Source organism: Rosa chinensis, chromosome 2 (assembly GCF_002994745.2).
Source record: "Rosa chinensis cultivar Old Blush chromosome 2, RchiOBHm-V2, whole genome shotgun sequence".
Lineage (NCBI taxonomy): Eukaryota > Viridiplantae > Streptophyta > Magnoliopsida > Rosales > Rosaceae > Rosa > Rosa chinensis.
Window position 1 is genome coordinate 2,225,427 of NC_037089.1, and position 13,649 is coordinate 2,239,075.

Below are 13,649 nucleotides of genomic sequence, written 5' to 3' on the forward strand. Positions count from 1 at the left end.
ACCAGGGCTATGTATCCTCCAGGTGGTGTTTATGCTCATCCGGGTATGATCACGATATGATGTTCTTCCTCCGATATGATTATGTACCCTCCCATCATCAATAAATCATATTAGGCGGTTTCAACTTGATTAACTAATTCGTTTCATCTACTTTTGTTAGACTCCTACATCAGTACCACCAACAAATCCAGAGTCGGAAGGGAATGGCGCAGATGGGAAAGAGCGAGCTAGCTTCAGCCAAAAAACCCAAGGGAGCTGCAGGAAATACAGGTTTGGTTAGTGGCAAGGCTGGGGAGAGTGGAAAAGCAACTTCTGGTTCTGGAATGATGGAGTTTCACAAAGGTCAGTGGTCCTTGCATTGTATTCTTAGTGAATTAGCAAATAGTTAATTTCCACAGTACTGTGATGATTAATTTACGAAGTGGTTAATTTGAGGTGGACTATGAGAGATAGAACAAATTAGATTCAAGAAGATTATAAAACAGCTACTGAAATTCAATTGGTATAATATTGCTTACAGTTTCTTTGGTTCTTATGTTACAGTGGCATTTTGTGATCTGCAGGCTCTCCACATGGTTTTAGATAGCCCGATTAATAAAGCTGGGAAGTTGCAATGTGTGTATATGAAGACCGAGGATGGTAAACTTATTGAGATTAAACCATATGTTCGTATCCCAAGGACGTTTAAGCTATTCTCTGGTGTCATGTGTAAGTCCAACTTATTTCCTTGTCTTACATTATGCTTTATAAATTGCTTCTGTTCTGATAAAATGTGAGGAAGAATATCATCATCTTTTATCTTATTTCTGATGCTATGCAAATATATACTTACCTCACAACGGTAAAACAAGAAAAGCATGTTGAATGTAAATGCCTGTAATGAGCAGCCAACATTGACCACCATCCATGTTGCGATGCCTTAGTTTAACTGACTTCTAACATGTTCTTTGCTTTTTCTTGAAAACCCGTTTTAGTGGTTTATTTAATCCTGCAATTCACCTTGCAGTGCAGCTGCTACAGAAACTGAGTATATCTGCTGTTGGTAAGCGTGAGAAACTTATGCGTATGATCACGAACCCTATGACACAGTATTTACCTGTTAACTCCCGGAAAGTAGGTGGGTATATTGTACTTTGGAAGCATTCATGTCACATCCATTATGAATGTCATGATGTATTTTTGCATTTCAGGACTCTCATACAGTTCAGAGAAACTAGTTAGCATTCAAAAATATGTTGTTGCTGCTGAAAACAATATGGACCTTGTTTTTGTGGTATGGTTTGTACTAACTTGGCGTTATCTTTATATATAATATGGTAAAAATGGTTTGTACTAACTTAAAGAAATTATTTGTTAAGAAAACCTGTGAGAACATTAGGATTCAAAGGAACATAGATAGACCTAGACATTATTAGGCCATGCATTTTCTTTATGGTCCATTGTATTTGAACTAATTGGATAGAAATAATTATTTGAAATCATGCATTACTTCCGGTTACGTCTTCTATGTAAATATCTATTGTTAATAGTTTAATCAAGCTGTTAAACTATAGAATATTAGCTGTGTTTTTGGGATTCAAATCACTCATCCAAATGGGGTCATTTTGTCAAAATTTTGATGACCAAGCTGGTACCAGTAACTGCCTTAGATTAATGTACTAATGTACTAACTTTTCACAAGCTTTAGATTTCTCTTGAGTCTTTACCATTTTGCATTGATTAAAGCTTTAAACTTTTCACAAGTTCATATTTTGTGCTTTGGATTTTAGACTTTAACTTAGCCTGAGAAATAACTGTTGGTATGATTTTCTTCTAATAAAACGTGGTTGTTATATCATTAGGAGTATGGTGCATACAAGAAGGGAAGCTTTGACAAGATGCTTGCAGATGGTATGGTAGTTTTGTGCTTTTATTTATTTATTTTGGTCTGCTATAGTGATCATGTTCAACACACTTCCTTTTTAGGCTATATTGCATGTATATTCTTGCTCACATTTGTGCTGCTTGGTTATGTGAGTAAAACTTTTCTGCCTAGATATATTCACCAAGGTTAGATTCAACTCCTCTTAGATGGGTCAATTCTGCTCATGGATTGCTACTTTTCCTATACCAGGTTTGCTTAAATCATGTTCAATTTATGTGTTTGCGGTGCGCCTCTTGTATTAATTAACGTAACATTATGTGTACACTGGGATTTCTCCATTTTGTTATTGCCTACTCATTGGATAATTATCAGGTAGCTCAAGACTAAATAATAAAGGTTCGATGTTGGACAAGGAGTTCAGAAGTTCAAAGCGGGCAACAGAGTTGTAGCATTTCACCATGTGAGAAGAGCCTCTGCTTCAGAATTGGAATGAACAGAGGTAGTAGAAGAAAATGCTTACAACTGAAGCTGCTCAAGGCACAAGGTTGTGTTGACTACTTGTTTCTATGTAATTAGTCAAGATAATGCATTGATGACTTGTACATTTGGAGTTGTTAATATAAAGATTTATATATATATATATATATATATATATATATAAAACTGATTCTTTGCCTATAGCTAGTACTTGTGTCTATGTATCTTATTATGTCAAGATTGGAGGTGTTAGTTGACAGGCATAAGAACCAAAACAAGCTCAAATCTGAATCAACATCAAACAACAAAATTCAAGCAAATGTCTGTTGTCTGAAATCACCATAAACCACAGATGAAGCAAGCTAACTATAGTCCTTAGGCTAATTAGACAACAGAAAGACCTAAGAAAGTTCACGCTTCTACATATTCAAACGACATATTTCTGTCATTTTAGTAAAAAAGAAACAACAGAACTTTATGAGTATATGTTGTTCATAATTGAGTCACACAACAGAAAGACCCAAGAAAGTTCACGCTTCTACATATTCAAACAACATATTTCTGTCATTTTAGTTAAAAAGAAACAACAGAACATAACAAATATATGTTGTCCACAATTAATTCACACAACAGAAAAAATCCAAGATATAGACTATATTCACACAACAGATTTCTGTCGTCTTAATGAAATACATACGATAGAGTTTTATGAAAAGATGTTGTGCAGAAACCTTTCTAACAACATATAACTGTTGTTTTGTTACATCTGCAACAACAGAAAGTCATAATTCCGCATATTTGGAAATAATCAGACAACAGATTATTGGCAGCCTCTGTTGTTTGAGTGAAATATAAACCACGGGTAATATCTGTCGTCTGAAGGCCTAAGAGACATCACGCCAGGAGACAACAGAATTTTTTTGAATCAGACGACAGATATAATCTGTCGTCTGATAACTTTGGTGACATAGTGTGTTTCCATGTACAACTCTATCTCTATGCTTGTAATCCTTTATATAAAGAGACCCCTATTATCAATGAAAGTACGACTCAATTCTCTCCCAATTCAGTTTTCCTTAAACAGAAATCTAATTAAACCTGATTATATAAAAATCGGAAATAGAATCCTAGAAACTAAAGAATATTACTCTTGGAATCCCAATCAAGATTTTGCTCGAAAATCCCGATATATCCAAAAGAGTAATTTATGATTAATTCCATCATTAAGAAACCTATTTGAATACCAATTTCCAATATTCAAGTTATTTTTCTTAATGTGAAGACGCTTCTTTCTTATCGAGATTTTTTGTTGAAATTGGCTTAAATCTCGTCCTACATCAGGACATGGGATCACACTACTTAGTAGAGCGATATGCAACTCTATTTCTCCCATGTTTCTTTTAGACTGGGACATTTCAGTAAACTCAACCCAAACTAGATTGAAAAATACTAGGGCCGCTCCTAAATGTAACTTGTCACACTCTTGTCCTTCTACTATATGAACTTGATTATGAAGATGTGGTGAGTTTTTAAAGTTTTACGATATATTAACGTATAGTAAATCAAACATAGACTAACTGTCTAACTCTCTATAGCAATAAACCAATTCTCTACCATCGTAGACTAGCTAGAGCTCGAGATCAGGTTGAGTCAATCCAACAATGCATGGAGTCAGTCTACTTAATATATCCGGTGTACATAAATGTATATCAGAATAATTCAATTGAAAAAGTTATATTTTTAAAAGGTTGCTTATAGCCTTATATCACACATGTCACACACGTGACATGCAATATATAAATCCCTACTTACAATATAATTATTCAGCTTAATTAACTCTATAAGTCATTAAGTCCACTCATCAAGCTATAATTAACCAAATTAAGCATATAACAAAGCATAGAAGAAAGTCCACCCATCAATCCATCATGATCACCTGTATGAACGATGTATGAAGCTAGCTAGCTAGCTAGGTAATATAAACCACGAACCCAGTTTCATTTCTACGTGCATTGGGGAATTTCCAAAGTATCCATCGGTTTTTAATTTTTTATATATTTTATGGCATGGGTTTTCTTCATATGGTTGGACTTTTAACAACACATTACTTTCAATTCAATCAAAAAACAGCAACCTCAAGAAGTTTGTGATCCAAGAATTATACGCTTATATACACATTATACGCTTAATATAAGAATTATCCAAGTGAATTTGACCAACTCAAATACCTTTGGGATTAGTGTTTACTGACTCCCCAGGTTCATTCTTCAGTTTTCACTTATATATAGAGAATCGGATATATAATTAGCTTAGGTATGTAACTCAAAGTAAAAACAGTTACCCTTTACTTTTTAACTTAAAAATGAGGTACCTTATATACTTCCATCTATGAACATATGGCAAAAGTCGATAAATAATACTGACAACTTGCAATATACTCCATATAAGTTTATTTCAAAATATCATCGATAACTGCAGCAATCTTCTTAATCAATTACTTCACATGAAACCTATAATATAAAGTCAAATTCTATATGCATGTACAATTACTGAAGCCATAGAAGTCAGGAAAATGCAGCTAGCTTCTGCTCACATAACGATCATCATCATCTTCTTGCTCATCCAGTAACCGACTCATCCTCACTAGCTAGCTTCTTATAGAGAGTGAGTCAGTGAGTGTGTCTGAGACAGAACTGATCGAAGCGGATTAGCCATGACTCGAAGCTTTCGTTGCCCTGCACTTTTTTTGTTAACTACATTGTCTTGTCTTCTGTTCTTCCACCTAATCTTCACACCTTTATCGTCTGAAACCCATCTTAGTATTTCTCCAGTATCCTCTTTCACTACACCTTTGACTAATCCAGAAAAGACCAGCAACTCAACTCCATCGAAACATGTAGCTTCTTTAGATGAGGTTCTCACCAGCTCCATGTACCGAAGGATTAGGAGCAAGGTTGACGGTACCAAAGTGAGCAGACTATATATGCACATTTAAATTTATGACTAATTAGTTTTAACTAATATTATTTCTTAATTAGTGTTACTTGGTGTGACCAGGAGAAGACTAGTTTGGAGAGAATTGAAGAAGATTTAGCTAAAGCACGAGCATCGATTCTCAGAGCAATTCAGTTTGAAAACTACACATCAGAGAAAGTACAGAGTTTTGTCCCAAGAGGAAGCATTTACAAAAATCCTTATGCTTTTCACCAGTTGAGTTTTACGTACCCAATTAAGATGCTTAACGTCTTATAATTAAGGGTTAATTTATGGCTCTAATTATTATTAATTATGATCTTTAGGAGTCACCTAGAAATGATGAAGAGGTTCAAGATGTGGAGCTATGAGGAAGGAGAACAACCCTTGGTCCATTTTGGTCCTATGAATGATATATATGGCATTGAAGGACACTTCATAGATGAAATAGAAAGGGAGGGGAGCCCATTTAGGGCTACACATCCTGATGAGGCACACATGTTTTTCCTCCCATTTAGTGTAGCTAACATTGTTCACTATGTTTACTTGCCTATCACTAAAAAACAGGACTACCACCGTGATCGTCTACAACAGATTACCAGGGACTACATTGGCGTTGTGGCACATAAGTATCCCTATTGGAATAGGAGCAAAGGTGCCGACCATTTTATGGCTTCATGTCACGATTGGGTATGTTGCTTCGTTTTAAAACGTTTTGAAATGTTTTACCAATCCTAGTGGTGTTGATACTGTGTTTATATATCCGGACTGATTTTTCCTAATATAACTCAGGCACCAGAGATTTCAGCTGGCCAATCGAAGCTTTTCAAAAACTTCATTAGAGTGCTTTGCAACGCCAACACCTCTGAAGGGTTCCAACCTAAGAGAGATGTTCCATTACCTGAAATATTTGTACCTTCTGGAAAGCTCGGTCCCCCCAATTTGGGTCAGGCTCCAAACAATCGTCGAATTCTGGCCTTCTTTGCTGGTAGAGTTCATGGACCGATTCGACCAATCTTGCTCGAGCATTGGAAGGACAAAGATGACGAAATTCAAGTCCACGAGAAGCTTCCCAAGGGCATGAACTACACGGCATTAATGGGACAAAGCAAGTTTTGCTTGTGCCCTAGTGGTTTTGAAGTGGCAAGCCCTAGAGTTGTGGAGGCATTTTATGCAGGGTGTGTTCCGGTGTTAATTAACGACAACTACACATTACCCTTTAGTGATGTCCTTGATTGGAGCCAATTTTCAATACAAATTCCCGTCGCGAAAATACAAGAAATCAAGACCATCTTACAAGCAATTCCAAATGAGGAATACCAAAAGATGCAGAGGAGGGTTTTAAAAGTTCGGAGGCATTTTGTTCTCAACAAGCCGGCTAAGCCATTTGATGTGATTCACATGGTACTTCATTCAGTGTGGTTGAGACGACTTAATTTTAAGCTTGGAACTTGATCATGATCAACAACAACATGTGTGTAATTTTCTCTTTGTTTTTACAAAGAGCTTACAATTATTTTGGATCTTCTTGTTTTTAAATGCCCTATTAATCGTGTTGGGTCATATAATCACTTAAAAGCTGGTACATTTAAATATTAATAGTGGATTGATGCACAAATTTAGGCATATGGCACGGTCCTTGGTTCTGCCAGTGGATAAATGACTTGCAATTCAATCAAGGCCAGGGAAGCAAGTCTCAAGACAAATGCCCACCACATGAGATTATGAATTTCTAATGCTCTTGGAGAGATGCAAATTTGTCCTAAAAATGCGTTTGGGATTAGATCATGCATCTGGGTACGGTCAAACTCCTAAGCCGTAAGCTTTCATCAGATTCCTAAGCAAGTGAAGTGCTAATTTGTTCCCCCCAATCAAACAATATATGTTATTGAGAAATAATAGAGTCAATCACTCATGTACGTTATTGACTTCCAACGGTTAGTACCGCATGAAAACCTTTGTTTTTCTTTTAATAAAAGAAACTAGTGGCGAATTAGTCTTTAGAAAATGATAAAATTCTGGAGAGATATTCCTCTGTACGTGTTATGTATATACCATATAGAATATTATGTTGCCCTCCTCTTGGGTCAATCTTAATTAACCGGTCTTCACTGGTAGGATCCGTATGATTTGGGTCTTCGAATATGGTAACATGCCCCATCTCTTAAGGCTCCATTTTCAGGAAATAAGTTGATTATATTAACCACTCTAGGCTGCTAATCCATAAAAAAAAAAAACCATTCTAGGCTGCTATTCTGCTAACCGTTTGGTAAACTCCTAAAATGTGAGTTTTATTTAATTTTGCGATCTTTGACCGCAGAATTAATGATAAGCAACTCCACCCTTGCTTATTTTTCCTTATTTATTTATTTTGAACAATTCTTAGGTTCAACTTTAGGGTGAACGAGCATATTCAATCCCACTGTCGATTAACATACTTTTGCTTAATAAATTTATAATCCAACGGTCCATATCTTAAATAAGCTAGCCTTTAAGGATCATCTCTGTAAAAAAAATTAATCGAATCAGAAATTGTTTAATTATCTAATTGAATCAAAGAAATGGATGGTTCTAACAACACTTATTACTATTATGATGAACCGTTCATGTATTTTCTAGAAATGAATAATTAAAAGGTCTTCAATTTGATTGATTTTTTTACAGAGCTAATTTTTGTATTACATTATACAACATGAATGGTCGGATTAGAAAATTATTAAGTTATTATGTCTTAATCGCAAGAGAAGGTGAATATGCTCATTTACCCAAAGAGTGAACCTAAGAATTGTTCATTTTTTTAGGTCTTTAGTCCTTTACGGAAAGCACCGAGAAAGCTGGCTAACTTGAATGAATTTTTTCTTGTACCCAAAACACCCATATGGAACATTACAATTTACATCTTCTGTCTCATTATCTTATTTTCCAGTTCTTCCCTTCTTCGACTCTCAGACTCTTCAATTCCTCTCCATTTCCATATTCAACCCTCCCTATGGAACCATAGAACCCACCTTTCCCAACTGTCACCGTCTCCCAGCTACTCGCATCAAAACCAACATAAAAAAAACTCACTTCACACTCGAAACCCTTTCTCCATGTCCTCAAATCCCCCACCTTCACCCATTTGGACTTCCGTGTCTTCAATTGGGCCTCCTTCATCTACTCATTTCGCCATGGCTACTCTGAAGATGGCTCTTGCACTCACTTACGGCTTATTTAAATTGGGTTGTCTGCTTCATTACATGGGTCTTGTTTCTGTGTCCTTGGTCAGATGGTATTTTCTCGTACCTAAGAACCCATTTTCAATGTGGTATCTGGGTACTCAAGATAAGGCAAAAGGAAGAAGGAGAAAAGGAAGAAGGGGAAAGTGGTGTAGGAAATTTTTACCTGATATGAATATAATAGGTTGGTTGATGGATGGATAAGGTAAAGCCATAAAGCTCTTGGGGTTTGTTCTAGAGGCCACAAGGTCGACCCCTATTCTTTGTGTTGTTCTCCTCAGAGGTGACAGTAACCTCAAATAAACCCTCTAAGGATAAGGTAAAGCCATAAAACTCAAATCTTCAGGTTGGAGAGTGGCCGGAACCAGAAACCCTAATCAGCTTCATTAAACCATCAGGTAGAACTTGAATTGTGATATCTCTCTTCTTCTTAGGCATCAGATGAGAAAGAAGAAGACAAGGGAGGGCCGATGATAGGGTCTACAAAACATTGGTCCTAAAAACTGGGGTAGGAGCCGCCGAGGCTGACCAGCCAATCCACATGTTGCGGGTGTATCTTTCATTTCCTGTTCCCGAGGACATCGAGCTCCACAATGGTTAATCATGGAACAGTCCCTGCAGTACCTCAACAATAGCACATAACGGAATCACAAGGTAAATACATCTGCAGGAGAGACTCAGACACGACTCTCCAGAAGAACCGACTATTTTAGCAGAAGAGTAATTCAGAACCGTACAACTCCGCGCTAGATTCCAGGGTTATCCACCTGCAAGATCGGGCCAACTGTTTCGCCAATCAAACTGGCCATTGCAGTGGTCATCAAAGCTGGAGGAAAGCCCAGGATCTCCACCCATATCCACACAAAATCCAAAGAAATTGCAGCAATATCAGAGAAGCTATCATATTAGTTGAGAATGATCATTGCCCTCTGAAAACCCCATGGAGCTCCTTTCTTAATCCTTCTCAGATCATGCTTATTTGTGAGCGTAAACATAAACTAGTTGCCGCGAGCTTGCAGGTCCACCAGCACCCAGAGCTGCTACATGGATCAGACTGTACTCCTGAAAGAGTCCAAGATCACAACTTGTGCACTGTTCAGTCTTCCAACTAGAAAAAATTGAGGAGCTAGAAACCCTTTGCCATCCACTAGCTCTTTGTCGTCCTTAAGTAACAGTTTCATTGTGAGTTGAGCCGTCATTGAAGCCAGAGAGACAAGCACTAGGGAAGCACTACACAACGTTGATCTCAAAAACCCTAACCTTAGTTGAAAAGAGAGGGAGAGAGCAAGAGAGAAAATCGCGGTATGAGAGCTCAAATTTAAGGTTGATGTATTTTGAGAGGTATTTTGCATGACATATCTAATACACATGGCATATTGAGAGGCAATATGATCATAAATTGCACACAAACAGTGGATGCACATTTTTAATAATCATTACAAAAATGACAATTTGGATAATTGGAATACACTCATGAAAATATCTTATAAAAAAACCCCATTGCATGTTTTTTATACGCTCATGATAATTGGAATATTTAGGAGTTTGCTAACCCAAGAAAAAAAGAAGAAGAATCAAAGTCGTATATATGAGATCCACTATCTAGAGAAGAAAAAGAAAAGGAGAGAAAATCAAAGTCATGCATATGAAATCAATTTACCAGAATAGAAGAATTGATCAAACAAAGATAAAAATAAGAATTGATCAAACATATAAAAATTAAAATCATGTTCCAGTCCTCTGTTTGTCCTTGTCGGAGTTGGCCATTAGCATTGCTTTCAATCGCTAGAATTTGCTGGGTTTCAGAAGTCGGGACGTCTTGTTGTTCCAAAGAGTTTATCAATATGAATGAAATTTGAGAAAACAACATTTGGTTAACATCATTCCGTAGCTAAGTTAGAGTTTATTATTGTAGAGACAGTTATTTGGTAGATACTCATGATAGGATTTCAGGATGTTATCTATATGCTTATTGTAATCAGGGGTTTAGGCTTATTGTCCTCCCCCCCCCCCCTTGTATTCAACAGTTTCATTAATCAAGGCTTGAGGGCAGCCGCACCAGCCCTTTATTAAAAAAAAAAGTTAGAGTTTATTATTTATTATTTATTATTATTGTTGTTGTTGTTGTTGTTGTTTTTTAATAGGAATTGATTTTATTAATAATCAAGCCATGAAAAAACAGGCCAGAGTCTAATAGAACTAACATAAGAAACTCCGGGTCAAACCGGGTAATCTATCTAAACCACAACTAAACTCATTAGAATCTAAAGAGAGGCTCGCCATATAGCAAGCCTAAACTAAGCAAGAATAATCTTGCTCTTTAAGGAAAATATATTCATCTAGTTTAATATGCCAATCACGTAATTGTGGTACAAATATCAACTAGAAACATCCTAGAAAAGCCCATAGAAATTAGCCCTACCTCAAAAGTCTTGAGTTCAAAATATCTAAAAGCTTATAGAACTTTAAAAAGCGCTAGTTCTTCCCCCTTAGGGTTGGAACCAGCACCATCTTCAGCCTCCTCAGTAGCCAACAACCTTGGCAACAGTTTGCTCCTCAAGCTCTCCAGCCCCTCTCCAAATTTGTGCCTCCCACATTCAGGCCTATTTTCCGCCAGTGGCCCACATAAAGCAACCTCGATCAAGCCCATCCTCTAGCCCATAAGCTCTATCCAGCCCGATCAAACCAGCAGTCAACCTAGTTCAAAACTAGGGTTTCCCGCTGGTTTTTTCGGAAGTGCTTCTTGCCACTACAATCATCACCAGCGCTGCCAGATCAGTCCAAGCCAATCCTAGCCCTAGCCAGGCCACCGGCCGATGCTACAGCGATCCGTTTCGGCACTCTTGCCGCCTTCACAGATTGCTGGAAACCTGCGTCACCACAACCCAACTTGAGTTCGTCCTTGCCTGACGCCACCACAGGAGCCTCCAGTCGCCGAGACCTAACCCAAACTTGGTCAATAGACGCCGCATAAGGCGCAGAGCCCGAGCGCCTCAAAAGCTGCTTCGACACTATCCGCAAGACCACATCAAAAAACACCACCCTCAGCTGAGAATCACCTCAACCGGAGCCTTCAAGAACCTTGATCGAGATCCTAACGCTATTGTAGAAGAGACCACGATCTCTCCACGCCCAGGTCGCCGTTTTCTCACCTCTGCATGGTTTGGAGCGCACGAGTCTCACCGCCGCCATCATGAAATAGAAATTTAGCTTACCCAGTGGCTCCGCAAGTTTCGGAGGCTCTCTCTCAATCTCTCTTTTACACTTCTTTTCTTCTTATCTCATTGTTGTTGTTGTTGTTGTTATTATTATTTCTTTTATTAAAGAGTTAAGTTAGAGTTTTGTATTTTTTATATATTTAAATATAGGTGGCAATCTTGATTGGTGGGTTGAGAGAGGGGTGAACGAGCAGGTTCACCTAAGGGGTGAAATCCAAGAATTAATTGTTCTTTCATAAGTTTTTGTGTCGTGTGCAATTTTGCCAATTTTATCTTTATATCAATAAAATTTTCGAAGATTTGGTTTGGTATTTTGCTTATGTTACACAATGTAGAGATGACCTAAGAATTAATGTAAACATTGGAATTAAAGAGATTGATTGGTAAAACGGCATGTACATTTAGGGATATGAAGACTTTAAACAACCAATTCATAATCTCTCCCAATTAAGTCGTATTCCGTTCATGAATCTCTTCATTCCAATTAGATCAACGTGTCAAAAACGAAGAAGAAGAGTTTTTCTTGAAATGAAAGGAATAATGTAGTTTCCAATTCCCTAAATTAATTACTTTCTTTTCTTCAATCAAAGGACTTTCCATTAATATAGTAAATGTATTAAAAATAAATCTTTCAAAATTCAAGGTTACCAATAAATGTCTTTTAAAAAAGAAAAAAAAAAAAAAAAAGGTTACCAATAAATGCATACACGCATTAGAAATTTAATTTCACAACTGTCTTCCAGGTCAATATAACGTGGTCATGGTTACCAAAAAAAAAATAAAACCTAAATTTTACATGAAAAAAATTCCTCTATCGATTAGAAATTATATATATAGTCCTTAATCGATCGATAAAGGAATTTTGGTTTAGATAATTGGTTATGCAAATACACAACAATGTTGGTCTCATCTAGTGATGCAGTAACATTTGCAAAAACCTTAAAACTTGCTGGGTACCTGAACTCCGTTCAGATTTTCTACTTGGCGTAGATGGAAAATATTTTTAAAAAGTTGGCCTTCTTTTTTTCTTAATTGGCTTTTTTTATTGAACATTATTTGACCAATAAGATACCTAACTTGAACCCATGAACCATGTATTTTAGGATTAGGGTGTCGTTGCGCGTGGTTTTGTCTTGTAATTCTGTTTTCTTCAATCCAAAAAAAACCATGAACCATGTATTTTTCAAAATATTAATTGCATATCCCATCACAATTAATTCCTAAATCATAACAGATATGGAAAAAAGCAATCCAAAATCCAGCCAGAAAAGCTTTCCTTGGCAAGTAGTAATTACTATCCATATATCCAACCATGTAATTTTCTCTCTTCTCAAAATTAACTCTCCCCCCAAAAAAAGAAGAACAAGAGGAAGAAGAAGATCGAGTAGCAGAGATCCCCACGAGGGATTTGAAACTCCATGGAAACCTTTACGTCCTTAAAATCCCGAGCTCCCTCGTATGCACTTGTACCAACTATTCTTCTCGTTCTTCTGATCACCACCTACTTGACTCTCGTACTCCAAAACCAGAACTACCATATTACTGATGTAATTTTCTTCAATAACATCCCGGCACAAGTTTCTAACGTTTCCATCCTAACCCCTAAACCTGCACCCGATACTCTAAATGATGCGCAGAATTTGACGCAGAAGAATCATACTCATGATCATCAACATGGCAGTCCTCCATTTGTTCCGACTAAAAAAGTATGATTCATCATCCTTCCACTTCTAGTTTCTTTGCAACGTCAATACCCTTAATTTTTCTCTTATTTATAGTTATGTTTGCAATAACGTTTCTAAATTATAATCAGAATATCCCTGCATATTTTGTTTTTATATTTTGAAATATGTCCCCTTCACAGAGATGACACTAATAGATCGACAAATTATCTCACTC

General features: G+C 36.9%; 1 protein-coding gene across 1 annotated transcript; it reads left to right on the forward strand.

Annotated features, from left to right (window-relative positions):
• The first annotated feature begins 4,910 nt into the window (after nt 1-4,910).
• On the forward strand, nt 4,911-6,785 carry LOC112191011 (probable glycosyltransferase At3g42180). Its single transcript, XM_024330541.2, has 4 exons — nt 4,911-5,309; nt 5,399-5,550; nt 5,641-6,004; nt 6,107-6,785. The coding sequence occupies exons 1-4, from the start codon at nt 5,055-5,057 to the stop codon at nt 6,767-6,769; spliced, it is 1,434 nt and encodes a 477-aa protein (XP_024186309.2). The 5' UTR covers nt 4,911-5,054; the 3' UTR covers nt 6,770-6,785.
• The last annotated feature ends 6,864 nt before the right edge of the window (nt 6,786-13,649 follow it).

Excerpts from the sequence above, each read along its gene's own strand:
- LOC112191011 (XM_024330541.2), top strand. The coding sequence starts at position 5,055 with ATGACTCGAAGCTTTCGTTGCCCTGCACTTTTTTTGTTAACTACATTG. Across the intron at positions 5,310-5,398 it reads GCAAGGTTGACGGTACCAAA|GAGAAGACTAGTTTGGAGAG; the intron begins GTGAGCAGACTA and ends TGGTGTGACCAG. Across the intron at positions 6,005-6,106 it reads TGGCTTCATGTCACGATTGG|GCACCAGAGATTTCAGCTGG; the intron begins GTATGTTGCTTC and ends AATATAACTCAG.